This window comes from Brassica napus, chromosome A4, assembly GCF_020379485.1.
Source record: "Brassica napus cultivar Da-Ae chromosome A4, Da-Ae, whole genome shotgun sequence".
Classification (NCBI taxonomy): domain Eukaryota; kingdom Viridiplantae; phylum Streptophyta; class Magnoliopsida; order Brassicales; family Brassicaceae; genus Brassica; species Brassica napus.
In genome coordinates this window covers 19,644,647-19,659,226 of record NC_063437.1, presented here as the reverse complement: position 1 = coordinate 19,659,226, position 14,580 = coordinate 19,644,647, and the positions used below count along the sequence as shown (strand labels likewise).

The following is a 14,580-nucleotide window of genomic DNA, read 5'->3' as shown; positions in this document are numbered from 1 at the left end:
TTTTTAAATTATATTTTTAGATTTTGGATAATTCAATATTCTATTTTTAACTATAATTAATAATTTTATTTAATTAATATTTAGTTATAGAATTTATGTTTTTAACTTTTTATTTAAATATTTTTTCAGATAACAATACAATATATACAGAAGTTATCTCTTTTTAAATTATATTTTCAGATTTTGGATAATTCTTACTATTTTTAATAATAATCAATTATCTAATCAAAATCAATTAAAATTTCGTTTTTATTTTTTAATTTATTTATACATTTTATTCATTAAGGGTATAAACGATATTAACCAGTCTAACTTTCAACGTGAGAGCTTAATTGCAAAAATTTACTTCGCAAATAATAGTATAGATGTATCAAACCGCAAAATCACCAAACTGTATAATCTTACAGCTTATGCGACTCATTCCTTTAAAAATAAAATTGTAACAGCTAAAATGAACTAAACCATATACTTATTTAGAAACGCTTAAGTAGAAAATAATACTCCTTAAGTCAATATAATAATGGAAACCAAAAAGTAGAAAATAATTAAGTGGAACAAAAAAAAACTTGATGAAGGTGGAAATTAAAAAGATAAAAGGATAACAAAGGGTTGAAAAACAAAACACATTGCTCTCAACTTTTAGAGAGAGAGAGAGAGAGGACATATTCTTCATAGCAACTAGAGGAAGGATCCAAAGGGATCGCATTGATCCTAAGTCGAGTGAATTCTCCTTAATATTTTCTTAATTATTGGCAAAAAATCCCAATATTTTGCTTGGTTTTGGATCATGCTATCCCTTTCGATTCATCCTTCGGTAGCTTCATCTTCGATCAGACGGTTATAGTAGACTCTTCACTGGAGATTTTGTTTGGCTTAACAAATCTGCGACGCTTTGGTCTCAAGCCAACAACAACAATCTTGGAAACTCTCTTCTTACAAGTAAGTTTCAAAGACTCTTCTTGAGTCTTGACCAAAGCGAATCATGCCAAAAATTGAAGACCTACCTGTTTTTTTTGTCTTTACCATAGCGGAAAATCTTAATTGATTAGTTATCAAATATTACTATATATGTTGATATAGTATGAAATATAGCACTTGAAGTTACTTTTAATTGGTTTTAACTTTCTGAAAATACCTACATGGCCATTTCTGAGAACAAAATTTTCAGTTAAATATATACCATATATATATATTGGTGCGTATATATTTGTGCATCTTTCATATCAGTTATTTCCTTAAATATATGGTAACTTTATATTCATTCGAGATTACTTTCTACACATGCTTACTAGTTTGAAATCCCAAGTCCCAAAGTCTCGTTGGATCCCGTTAAATTAAATCAAGTAGGACTTGGAGTAGAGGTGTACATATGTTCACATGAAAAGGACTTGGACCATTTTAACTTTACCCAACTTAATAGAATTCCAAACTGAAAAAGAATAAAAAACTTAAACAACGAATCCAAAGGAAAAAACGAAGATAAACACTGAACCTAACTACAACGCATATAAATGTATATTAAAAACAGAAATCAGGACAAATCTTCATCGCAAAGTACAACGAGTTACAGACTAATCTTACTCAGTTAACAACAAAAAGTATATATTACATTTTACTTTATAGTTTTTCTTCAATTAAACGCAAATATATCCCAGTGTGAATAGAATGTCATTCGGAAAATTGATTTGTGGCAGGTTTAGAAATAGTTTGAAGAAAAATTTATGGTTAATTAACATCATTGTGTTTTTGTCTGAAGAAAGTCAGGACTATCTGAAAATAACAGCCACGATCATAACCTGAGGACATCATCATTAGTAAGATGGTTGACTTTCAAACATGAATACGCATATCATACACACATTATGCATATCTTTTTTATTATTTCCTTCTTACAATCATTTTTCTCCCCACTGTAATGTGTGAAAGAAGAAATGAGCAGAAAAATATCTAAAGAAATCAAATTGAACTAAGAAGAAAAGGAACAGAATCATGACATTGAATTTGATGTTGTTTACGTGCAAAAGATTTTGGTGGACCGGCAGATATGGAAGAAAGGACGATGTATTTCTTCATCTGCGAGATTTGAAATTACATTGTCTCCTTCTTTCCCTACACTTAATTTACGTATGCTTACAGTTATCTCTACGACACTCCAAATTTTATAACTTTTTGATTAATTTGTATCTTTATTTTTTTGGGTAATTTTGTAAATTCTATTGTCTCAGTGTTTGATCCTCGCGTAGTTGCTTGAGTTCAACGTTTCCTTTTAGACATTGTTTGATCCTCGTGTAGTTGCAAATTTCAGTGTCTTCATGGGTTCAGCTTTAAAAAGGCAGGTAGTGATACGCTTAGTTAGGCCACCTTTCAAGCCCATGAATGTAAACATATGTAGTAACTGTGACTAGTGACAAAGGTTCCAAAAGCATCACACGTGGTTTATGTTAATCCAGCTTGGACCAACTTGCAAATCAAACCACTAGATTCTGCCTGGTCTTCATGGTTCGACGAATCGGTGTGACGAGCCAGATTGAACCATTGGGGAGGAGATAAATCATTAATATCTTATATCTCTCATATCAATTATTCTTCTTATGAATATCTTAAATATTTATCAATTATTGTTCTTATGAACCTCCATTGGTCAAGTTTTTTTTACCAAAATTATACTCCTACCAAGATAAAGATGGCCAAAAAAAAAAGATAGCCAAAAAATGTTATCTTTTGCTTATAGGAATAAAAAAAGATACTGGCTTTGCTATAAAGTGTCCTTGAAATTAATTGCGTCTACAACACTTAAGGCTTCTTTATCGTCCATTATTAAGGCACTACAAAGCATAAGGGATATAACGATTTATACTTATTCCTAATCATTTGTTTGATAACTACTAATTCCTTCTTCTTTATTCCTTCCAAGTTCCAACTCTCATTTAACATACATATATACGTTAGAGGAAGGTTGTTTTGTATACCTGTAAACTTAATATCTAAAACGTGTACCTCAAGCAACCGCACGAGGATCAAACAATGTCAATTAGCTGAATTTGAAAATGAAGGAATTCAGGTTTTGGTAACCTTCAAAATGGGCTTTGCGTCATAGTCAGTGATTAACATCTTGGTCATGGAGAGGAGAACGCATAAAATTTGAGTTGGGAGAATAGTTGGCGCTTCCAAGTGGTTTAAGATTTGTTGGAAGTTGTGCCCTTCAGCCATTAACTCCAGCCAATAGTTAGATTTGCATGGCCCCAGTCAACTTGCTCGGGAGAACATGTGTATATTTATATAATTTCGATGAAAACTCAAATTGTTTTTTTTTTCTCTCTCTCAAATATAGTAGAATTACCAATTTTTTACTTTTGTTTTAGAATAACTGAATTTTAGATAAAAATAAAAATTTTGAATATAAAAATGTATTGAAGTTCTAGACTTTACAGTAATAGTTTTGTTCTTACTAAAGTAGACCCATAATGTCAAGAAAAGTATTTCTTGAAAGGATAATTTTTTGTAAATACATTTATTTAGTTTTTTTTTATTTATAAATCTGGCCATTCTTGTAGGATCTCATGCAAAAACAAAAATTCAGACAAGACAGACATGAGACCTCAAAGGCTCACAAGTGACAAGACCACCCACCAAATGCGTTAGTATAATGTTATGTGCGTAATTAACAAACACTAGCAAAGAAGATTCCAGCTTTTCTTCATCGATCTCTCCTTTCTTTGACTGAATTAGATTCAATCTTGTTTTCAGTGAAGGAGAGAAAAATTCGTTAAAAAAAAAGACAGATTCTATATAAATCAGAAAAGCTGGCTTTCTCAAAACTCCTTCATGTAGCTGAGGAAGGAGGAGGAGGAGAAGAAGAAAGGCAAAGGCTCTTAGCTGCAGAGACACAAGAAGAGCCCTTTGTCGTAAGGACCATGAACGCCACCGAAGCTATGAATCGCAAAGTTAATGTCAGAGGAGACGATGTTGATATCGAAATCCCTGACACTGCTCATCAAATTAGCAGCGGTTTGTAAATTCATTTTCCCCTCCTTTGTTTTGTTATTTTTATTTTATTTTTTGCAAGCATCCAATATTTTCACTTTTAATTTTTTACCACGAAAAATGTAAAATCCCAAATTCTAAAAATCTGTTTATACTGCACCTAGAAACATTTTACAACCATATGTTTGTTTGGGAAGTTTTTGCTTTGTCAAACTCTGGTTTTAGTAATCTGAGATCACATTTTTGGGGTTTAGCTTAAACCTGTTCTTGTGGAATGATACAGATTCATGGTTTCAGGTGGCGTTCGTTCTGACAACCGGTATAAACAGCGCCTATGTGTTGGGATATTCAGGAACAGTAATGGTTCCTTTAGGTTGGGTTGGTGGTGTGGTTGGTCTTCTTCTCGCTACTGCAATCTCTCTCTATGCAAATACTCTCGTAGCCAAGCTTCATGAGTTTGGTGGCAAGAGACACATTCGCTATAGAGACCTTGCTGGATTCATTTACGGTACAAAAAAAAAAACACCAAACCACCTCTATTATATTTTCTCTGTTGTCACATTCATTGAAATGTTTTAATCAGGTAGAAAGGCTCATCACCTTACATGGGGATTGCAGTATGTTAATCTTTTCATGATTAACTGTGGATTTATCATACTAGCTGGCTCTGCCCTGAAGGTAATTAAAACATCTTGATTCTTGATTATTAATTCTTGAATTTTGATTCCTTGTGAGCCAAGTTAGTTATTTTGGAGTGTGTTTTGTTTCTACAGGCTGTTTATGTGCTTTTCAGGGATGATCATACTATCAAGTTACCTCACTGTATAGCCATTGCTGGTCTAATATGTGCGGTTTTTGCCATTGGAATCCCTCATTTATCGGCTCTTGGGGTCTGGCTTGCAGTTTCAACCATCCTCAGCCTCATCTACATCGTTGTAGCAATTGTCCTATCAGTTAGAGACGGTATAGCTAATAAATGATGATCAAGACTTTAGCTATACTAATGGATCTTATAGCTACCAATAAATTTGATTCTTGGTTATTATCTATTATTGTTTGTAGGAGTGAAAGCACCTGCAAGAGATTACGAGATACAAGGATCATCATTAAGCAAACTTTTTACCATCACAGGAGCAGCAGCAAACCTGGTCTTCGCATTCAACACCGGGATGCTTCCAGAGATTCAGGCCACAGTGAGACAACCAGTTGTGAAAAACATGATGAAGGCTCTATACTTTCAGTTCACAGCTGGTGTCTTACCAATGTATGCAGTTACATTCATTGGATATTGGGCTTATGGATCCTCAACATCCACCTATCTGCTAAACAGTGTTAACGGCCCACTCTGGGTCAAAGCCCTTGCTAACATCTCAGCTATACTTCAATCTGTTATCTCTTTGCATGTAAGTTTATTGGCACCAAATGTTATACGTCTTTCAAATAACTCACCATCGAATTTATAATTTTATATTCATTGTTTGTAGATATTTGCGAGTCCAACATATGAGTACATGGACACAAGGTTTGGAATCAAAGGACATCCATTAGCTTTAAAGAACTTGGTGTTCAGGATCATGGCAAGAGGCGGGTACATCGCGGTTAGCACGCTTATCTCGGCGCTCTTGCCGTTCCTTGGGGACTTCATGAGTCTCACTGGTGCAGTGAGCACATTCCCTCTTACGTTTATTCTAGCTAACCACATGTACTACAAGGCTAAGAACAATAAGCTTAGTCCTTTGCAAAAGCTATGGCATTGGCTTAACGTTGTCTTCTTCAGTTTGATGTCTGTTGCTGCCGCCATTGCAGCTCTCAGACTAATCGCCCTTGACTCTAGAAACTTCCACGTTTTTGCAGATCTGTAATTCATTAATAGTCATTGTATGTATTCATTATTATACTTGTTAGGCAAGGTTTGTTTCCACTACCAAAGCTTTGTATTCTCTTTTTGTTTCCTCTACTTGACCACAGAGAGCCTCTTCTTTACTCAGAGTTATAGGGTCTTAACTGGAACATCAACTTAGAGCTTACTTCACTTTTTTCAACTTTATCTAGATTTTGCATGTATCGATTGCTCTTTATGACCAAGACCAGAACAGTACATGTTTACCTTTGAATGGTCTAACAACTATACCACAGAAACTCTTGAAACCATATACACATTTGAAAATGAAAAGTAGAGTCGCTGCACATCAGAAACACCATGACTCATATTCCACTATAGTCCAATGTAGAAAAAAAAGTAATGCCCAGCCCCCCACCCCCTTACAAACAAGAATCTATGTAATCTCTCAAAACCACTGACAATACAACAGTAAGAAGAAGCAAAAGAATTCATTATACACTTCATGGAAGACTAAAGATATGTACAAACCTTGCTTTGGATCATCAATCATAGCTCCCTCAGGACTTTAACAGTTGGTGGACAATCTGTTCTCTGACCAGCAAGCGAGTAATACGCCAGTATATGAGCCGGATGCTCCACCTCACTTACATCTCCCATTTCATCCGCTTCCGGGACTCTTCTTGCTTGAATCAGCTCTATGTTCCAGTTCGGTCTAGACATTACCCTCAGATCTTGCCCTGTCTCTGAAGCTCTGTACCCTTGCACCCACAGGTATCTCAGCGAAGGCAGTTCCATCACCGCTGCAGCTATCGCTCTCTCGCTGAAGCAACAACCTCTCATCTCCAGCTTCTGCAGCTTCGGACAACACCCTTCTCTCGAGAACTCCACCAGTCCTTCGTCTGTCTCACCAACGTGACCGAGAAGCATCCATCTCACGTTTGGACTGTACTGTCCTATGTAGCCTAACCCCACGTCCGTCAAGCCGCCTGGCCTGAGATAGAACGCGAACCGTCTGAGTTTCTCGCATCCCCTCAAGAGTGATCTCACTCCTTTATCCAGCGGCAAATCTGCTACTATTCTCTCTTCCTGGTCGAGCAAGACGAGGCGGAAGTCCCGGAGGTTTGTCAGATACGCGCCTATGGTTCGGAGACACTCGTTGGTTATGTCTGTGACGTACACCGCCATGTACTCTAGCTCCTTGCAGCCGTGAGCCAAAGCCGTTAATCCTCTCTGTGTGACTAAATATCCCAAGTCCTCATTCCCATCTTCATCTGCACCTCGTCTTTCGTCATCCATCTCTTCTTCATCTGCACCCCGTTCGATCCTCAGCCGCTTTAACTTCTTACAGCACTTTGCAACAACCTCTAGACCCTTGTCTCCTATTACATTCCTCGTCTGAGATACACACACACCAAAGAACTTGTCAGCCTTAACATACATATATAATAGTTCACAAAGAAGAAAAAGTTACCTCAAGAACTTCCAGATTAGGACACTTTTCGATTAGTTGACAATGATCATTAGTTTCGAGAAACGAATAGATCAGATCCAGCTTCCGGAGTTGAGCAGCGAATGGAAACAGTATCGGCATTTCGTTAGCTCCCAAGTAAGTAAGTCCCAGACGACTTAGCTTTGGAGGGAAAGCCAGTTTCTTGTACTTGTCAGGCGTTTCAGGATCCTCATCCAAGGCGCCACCACAAAACTCCTCAAGGTTAACAGCAGCTTTAAAGAACCCGAGTAGCTCCAGCATCTCAACGTCACCGATCTTGACAGAGACCAGAGAGCGGTGGCAGTTCCTAGCTATGGTTTCCAAGTCTCTGGGGCTGAGTTCCGTAAACTCAGTCATGTACAAGTTTAAAACCTCGAGAGACGTGTTGTGCAGGGCAAGCTCGTGTAGCCATTTACCATCCTTTTCAAGGAATGAACTGTCGTCCATCAACAACGTTTTGATTTTCCTGTTCAGACAAAACATACACAGAACCACCATGAACAACTAAAGATAAAAAAAAAAATTGGCATTTTCAAACTCAAAAACGGCATCGTTTCGATCTTGTGTAAGCAATCAATCTTGTTCTTATTAAAACGGCATCGTTTCAATCTTGTGTACGCTGCAAATAATAAGCAATCTTGTTCTTATTAAAACGGCATCGTTTCAATCTTGTGTACGCTGCAAATAGTAAGCAATCTTGTTCTTCTAAAACGACATCGTTTCAATCTTGTAGTACCTACCTGCAGTGTTTAACGACGGTGAAGAGCCCATCGGTAGAGAACCCCAAGCACTTATCGAGCTTCAGCACCTCGAGCTCATCCCCTCTCGCTCTTGCCAACACATCAAGATCCAAATCACTCACAATCATCCTCCTGAAATGCACCGACCTGATCCTCCGCAGCGACAGAGCGATCTCGTTCACCCAGGGGGTCACGAACCCTCCCCAATTCTCCGGGATGAGGTTGAACATCGCGGCGCGGGGCTTCCCCTTGAGCTTGAGCGACCTCAGGTTCGGGAACCTGCGGCTGAGACGATCGGGTGCCGAGGCGTAGCATAGGGCCATCGTGACGTGGTATCTCGTCTCCGAGTCTGCTCTGAGCCATGTACGGTTGACGAGGGAGGCGGATTCGCGGTCTTTGGGGTCGGTTACGTACGGCATGACTATCGAGATGACGTCATCGACGTTCCGTGGGGTTGATCTAAGCTTCTTGGTATCGGGATCCTCCATCGTCGTCCGTCAAGATTCGATTTGTTTCGTCGAGCAACGGATTGAAATCGAGAACAGTGAAAGGAGGAGGAAGAGATTCGAGTAAGCAAGGACACGCGTCGGAAGAAGAGAGTGTGAGAGGAATCGATATAAGAGAATCTCTACTCTGTTTGTTTGTTGATATTAATTTTTAAATTTTTATTTTTTTGGGATCACAGAATAATATTTGATTTTTGACCTTATATTATACAGTGAGTTACTGAAGTTAGACGACGATATTTGTATTTATATCAAGTAAAGCCAGATCTCTTTTGCTGAACGACGATGTAAACAGAATATTATTAACAAGATGTGGTTATGCAATGGATGATTACGTACGGCGTGATGATTATTTATTACCTTAATTCTGCGATTAATTTAAACCTTTTTTGGGGGTTAAGGACAACGTTTTCTGTTGTTGATAGCTAAAAGTAGGTTTCTTGTGGCCCATAATAATGTGTGGTTTAACTATATGATATCGATGAATTATTGAAACAAGAAAATATATATATTAATAATTTGTGAATCAGTGGAGGGTTGGTTAAACTCGCCTTTTCAACTTTCTAACAATTTTTACTCAAAATCCAAAAGCTTACAGCTCAGAGTCTGGTCACGGTTGGGGAATATAATATGGACTAGGTCTACTTGACCACACAGAGAGAGGGTCATAACTGGAACATCAACATAGAGCTCTTTCAACTTTTATCTTGATTTTGTGATCAATCATATATGTATTTAACCTTTGAATGGTATAGAACTATTATCACAGAAACTCTTGAAACCATATACACATTTGAAAATGAAAAAGTAGAGTCGCTGCACATCAGAAACATCACGACTCATATTCCACTATAGTCCCATGTAGAAAAAAAAGTAATGCCCAGGCCCCCTCTTACAAACAAGAATCTATGTAATCTCTCAGAACCACTGACAATACAACAGCAAGAAGAAGAAAAAGTAAAAGAATCGATTACACAGTTCATGGAAGACTAAAAAGGATATAACCAAACCTTTTATGTACAGACCTGCTTTGGATCATCAATCATAGCTCCCTCAGGACTTTAACAGTTGGTGGACAATCTGTTCTCTGACCAGCCAGCGAGTAATACGCCAGTATATGAGCAGGATGCTCCATCTCTCTCACATCTCCCAGGTTCACTTCCGGGACTCTTCTTGCTGGAATCAGCTCTATGTTCCAGTTCGGTCGAGACATTACCCTCAGATCTTGTCCCGTCACCGATTCTCTGTACCCTTGTACCCACAAGTATCTCAGCGAAGGCAGTTTCATCACCGCTGCGGCTATTGCTCTCTCGCTGAAGCAACACCCTCTCATCTCCAGCTTCTGCAGCTTCGGACAACACCCTTCTCTCGAGAACTCCACCAGTCCTTCGTCTGTCTCACCAACGTAACCGAGAAGCATCCATCTCACGTTTGGACTGTACTGTCCTATGTATCTTAACCCCACGTCTGTTAAGCCGCCTCGCCTGAGATAGAACGCGAACCGTCTGAGTTTCTCGCATCCCATCAAGAGGGATCTGACTCCGTTGTCCAGCGGCAAATCTCTTATCCTCTCTTCCTGGTCGAGCAAGACAAGGCGGAAGTCGCTGAGGTTTTTCAGATACGCGCCTATGGTTCGGAGACACTCGTTGCTTATGTCTGTGACGTACACCGCCATGTATTCTAGCTTCTGGCAGCCCTGAGCCAAAGCCGTTAATCCTCTCTGTGTGACAAAACCTCCTAAGTCCTCATTCCCTTGTTCATCTGCACCCCATATTTCGTCCATCATCCCTTCTTCATCTGCACCCCGTTCGATCCTCAGCCGCTTCAACTGCTTACAGCACTGTGCAAGAATCTCTAGACCCTTATCTCCGATCACATTCCTCGTCTGAGAGATACACACCAAGAACTTGTCACCCTTGCTTACATAGTTCATAAAGAATAAAAAAGTGAATTGGTTTTTACCTCAAGAACTTCCAGATTAGGACACTTTTGGATTAGTTCACAATGATCATCAGTCCCAAGAAACGCATAGAGCAGATCCAGCTTCCGGATTTGGGCAGCGAATGGGAATATCATTGGCATTTCGTTAGCTCCCAAGTAAGTGAGGCCCAGACGACTTAGCTTTGGAGGGAGAGTCAGTTTCGTGTACTTGTCAGGTGTTTCAGGAGTAAAGGCGCCACCACAAAACTCCTCAAGGTTAACAGCAGATTTAAAGAACCCGACTAGCTCCAGCATCTCAACGTCACCGACCTTGACAGAGACCAGAGAGCGGTGGCAGTTCGTAGCTATGGTTTCCAAGTCTCTGGGGTTGAGTTTTGTGAGCTCGGTCATGTACAAGTTTAACACCTCGAGAGACGTGTTGTGCAGAGCGAGCTCGTGTAGCCATTTGCCATCCTTTTCAAGAAATGAACTCTCTTCCATCACCAACGTTTTGATTTTCCTGTCACAAAGTGAGAAAACAACTCAAGATAAAGCTGGAATTACAACACAAAATTGCAACAAGGACATTAATGATTATGAACTCCCAGAGATGATCTTTCTGCAGATGACATATATAATAAAGGCAACACTATTTTGTAAACGAACTTGATTACAAACATGAACTCCCAGTGGAATGAATATAGTCTTTATAAACACGGCACCTAATGCAATGAACGACATTATAAACATTGAACTCCCAGAGACAATCTTAGTCAATCTTATAAAGATCAAATAACGTAACTAACCAATTGAGAAACATTTTTTTTTAAATATACAATTCTTTGTACAAGTAAAGACCTACAAAAGTAAACCTTGTTCTTATCAAAACGGCGTCGTTTACGAAGAGTATGTGATAAACCTCAAGAACCGAATCTTATGTTAGTTACCTGCAGTGTTTAACGACGGTGAAGAGCCCATCGGTGGAGAACCCCAAGCACTTATCAAGCTTCAGCACCTCGAGCTCATCCCCCCTCGCTCTCGCCAACACATCAAGATCCAAGTCGTTAACGATCATCCTCCTGAAATGCACCGACCTGATCCTCCGCAGCGACAGAGCGATCTCGTTGACCCAGGGGGTCACGAACCCTCCCCAATTCTCCGGGATGAGGTTGAACATCGCGGCGCGGGGCTTCCCCTTGAGCTTGAGCGACCTCAGGTTCGGGAACCTGCGGCTGAGACGATCGGGTGCCGAGGCGTAGCATAGGGCCATCGTGACGTGGTATCTCGTCTCCGAGTCTGCTCTGAGCCATGTACGGTTGACGAGGGAGGCGGATTCGCGGTCTTTGGGGTCGGTTACGTACGGCATGACTATCGAGATGACGTCATCGACGTTCCGTGGGGTTGATCTAAGCTTCTTGGTATCGGGATCCTCCATCGTCGTCCGTCAAGATTCGATTTGTTTCGTCGAGATTCGAGTAAGCAGCGAGAGAGAGAGAGGAGGAGGAGGAGGACACGTGTAGGAAGAAGAAAGTGGGAGAGGAATCAATATAAAGAAGAGAATCTCGTCTGTTGTTTGTTTGATAATATATATATTTTATTTTATATTGGGATTAAGTGGGGAGTGTGGAGAATATTTAATTTTTGATCTTTATATTATACAATAATGTCTGTGTGTTTCTCAAGTTAGATGACGATATTGTATTATATCAAGTAAAGCCAGATCTCTTTTCCTAAACGACGATATAAACAGAATATTAAGGTGTGTGTGAATGATCCAGTGGATGATTACGTACGGCGTGATGATTATTAATTAGCTTAATTAAAGCTTTTTGGGGTTAAGGACGACTTTTTTTTTATCGTTAATAGCTAAAAGTTGTTTCCTAGTGGCTCATAATAATGTGGTTTTAAGTATATGATATCAATGATTATTATGTGTGTATAGAGAGCTGTATGAATAAGAAAAATATTGCATGATGATGATGTAATATTTATCCATAGATGATTTCATCAAATTGATTGCCCAATAAAATTTGAATATAATTTTTGAATTTTTTTGTATATAAAGTTTCATTTAAATCAATCATAAATTTAACAAATATATTTTGTTGTAGACAGTAAAAAAAAAAAGACAATAACTAATGTGACGAACTTGAAATGTAAGCTTGATGATGAGAGCCTTCATTAAAATCTCAAATTATTTCGAAAACTTTGATTATAACAAAACTCGAATATTCTTACCGGGAATATTTTATATGTCATCTCTAAACAAAAGTCGTTTAATTATCTAAAGCGAAACATTTGGGGAGTATTAAGAAGATAGTTTCTCCAATTATATATAATCATCATTTCTTCTTCTTTGGTTCTTCGTTTGCATAGTCCTTGATTAATGCTTCCACGTCTTTCCAGAACAAACCCTCAACAAGAACTCCTTCTTTCGTGAACCTGAAAAATACACAAAAAGTAAACAGACAACATAAGCTCGAGCTTATGACGCATAGATAGTGCGTGTGCGCGTGAGGAGAAAGAGAGAGAGACCATTGGGTGACACTTTTGGTAAATTGGACTGACTTGCCAGCTGAGATTGATTTTGGATCAGCACTGTCGATGGTGAGAGTGTAGTCATCAGAGAACCTCGGCAGCTTTGAAGACACAACCAAGCCAGTGCTTGTGAATGATCCCTGCAAATTCAACCAACCCCTTTTAGCTAAACATTTGTGTAGCAAAAAACAAATGAAAGTGTGCATGCCTAATCACCCAGAGAACATTAAAACCCTTATGTGTCTTAACAATATCAGAATGAAACAAACCCACTAACCAAATTACTTCATCAAATCTTAACCAATAAGTAGAGAATGAAATGCTCTTTAAAATCTTATCCTCTCTGATACAAGCTACAAGAAAGGAGTAATCTTCTTCAAGCTGGTGAAAATGAGAAGGAAACAACCCACATTATCGAAGAACAAGACAGCACCAATCGCAAACACCAAAGAAACGAGAGCTGCTAGAGCCATATTGCCAGACTTTATCTAAGCAAAATAAAACACTGAAATTAAGCTTTCCTAAAGGCAAACTCCCAAAACCAAAGTGTCCTAAGATATGCATACACTACTACTTAACATGTCAGACACATAATTCCAATTCCTTAACAAAACAAAAGCAATGCAAGAGTTTGAGCGGGAAACTCTGTAGATTAGGCACCTAAATCATAGAACCACAAAGGTTATAGCACAGGCAAAAACAATCCAAGATTTGTTCTCAACTAAAAAAAAAAAAATCTACTCTCAAAAGCCAGAGAAACAAACCTCAAGAGGATAGGTGAACAATATCGCATTCTTCTCCTTAGTGAACAGAATCAGCTGCATCACCCCATTCAACACTACATACGTACACCATAGTCAAAGAACCACACAATCTTATCCAAAATGTTTTCTCTTCAAAATCTAATGCCTAAGCACAAAGAAGTCGAGCCACATCACATTTATCTAATCCCTAAAAACCTTAATTGCTAAGTCCGCAGAACAAAATGGTAATCAAGCAGAAGGCATTAAGCGAATCCAAAGCAACGATTTGACATTCAAAAAAGGATATAGTGCAATGCATCCAATAAGAAAGTCCCTGTTCTCGGGGAACTTTTTGTTGTAGAACTGAGCAACGAGAGCAACCGCGATGATAACCGTCCCTAAGATCAGCTTCATGTTGCTCAGCCTCACGTCCTCCTTGTATCCACGGCTCGTAACGATCTACACAAAGGACAAAAGGATGATCGTAATTCACAGATCGGAGAATATGGTGAGGATATGTGGCTTACATCGGAGACGGACTCGTCGAGCATGTGCTTGATGGAGTTGTGGTCCAATAGATTGACCTTCTTAGCATTCTTGTTCGTCGATTCTGCCTTCTTCTCTTCCATGGTGGCGGATCAGATCAGATCTCTGGGTCTCTTCGAAAATTCAAGTGCTCTCGAGAATGCAATTTCTCAAGGAAGACGATGCGAGGAGACGTTTTCAGTCAACACTAGTATATAACGACGTCGTTTCAGCGACACTTAAACTGGGCCGTGATGGGCTTCAAAGGCTATTTTGCATAATTAATTACTTT

The 14,580-nt window shown here is 38.9% G+C and overlaps 4 protein-coding genes across 5 annotated transcripts; 1 reads left to right on the top strand and 3 right to left on the bottom strand.

The window, feature by feature from the left end:
* The first annotated feature begins 3,361 nt into the window (after positions 1-3,361).
* On the top strand, positions 3,362-6,029 carry LOC106447452 (proline transporter 1). 2 transcript variants are annotated; one of them, XM_022718403.2, is made up of 7 exons: positions 3,362-3,653; positions 3,748-4,008; positions 4,268-4,492; positions 4,568-4,662; positions 4,758-4,947; positions 5,047-5,387; positions 5,469-6,029. In XM_022718403.2, the coding sequence occupies exons 2-7, from the start codon at positions 3,915-3,917 to the stop codon at positions 5,844-5,846; spliced, it is 1,323 nt and encodes a 440-aa protein (XP_022574124.1). In that variant the 5' UTR covers positions 3,362-3,653; positions 3,748-3,914; the 3' UTR covers positions 5,847-6,029. The 2 variants fall into 2 exon arrangements, with proteins under 2 accessions (XP_022574124.1, XP_022574125.1); XM_022718404.2 differs by having other exon boundaries at positions 3,558-4,008; positions 4,282-4,492.
* Positions 6,030-6,124: 95 nt separating this feature from the next.
* LOC106447450 (coronatine-insensitive protein 1-like) lies at positions 6,125-8,903 on the bottom strand. Its single transcript, XM_013889369.3, has 3 exons — positions 8,057-8,903; positions 7,299-7,782; positions 6,125-7,222 (listed from the first exon to the last, which is right to left on the bottom strand). Exons 1-3 carry the CDS (start codon positions 8,542-8,544, stop codon positions 6,374-6,376), a joined length of 1,821 nt encoding a protein of 606 aa, XP_013744823.2. The 5' UTR covers positions 8,545-8,903; the 3' UTR covers positions 6,125-6,373.
* A 432-nt stretch (positions 8,904-9,335) lies between these two features.
* LOC106447451 (coronatine-insensitive protein 1-like) lies at positions 9,336-12,155 on the bottom strand. The gene is made up of 3 exons (XM_013889370.3): positions 11,430-12,155; positions 10,525-11,002; positions 9,336-10,447 (listed from the first exon to the last, which is right to left on the bottom strand). The coding sequence occupies exons 1-3, from the start codon at positions 11,915-11,917 to the stop codon at positions 9,605-9,607; spliced, it is 1,809 nt and encodes a 602-aa protein (XP_013744824.1). The 5' UTR covers positions 11,918-12,155; the 3' UTR covers positions 9,336-9,604.
* Positions 12,156-12,663: 508 nt separating this feature from the next.
* On the bottom strand, positions 12,664-14,509 carry LOC106447449 (signal peptidase complex subunit 2-like). Its single transcript, XM_013889368.3, has 5 exons — positions 14,291-14,509; positions 14,071-14,222; positions 13,785-13,866; positions 13,018-13,160; positions 12,664-12,924 (listed from the first exon to the last, which is right to left on the bottom strand). The coding sequence occupies exons 1-5, from the start codon at positions 14,390-14,392 to the stop codon at positions 12,825-12,827; spliced, it is 579 nt and encodes a 192-aa protein (XP_013744822.1). The 5' UTR covers positions 14,393-14,509; the 3' UTR covers positions 12,664-12,824.
* Between the last annotated feature and the right edge of the window lie 71 nt (positions 14,510-14,580).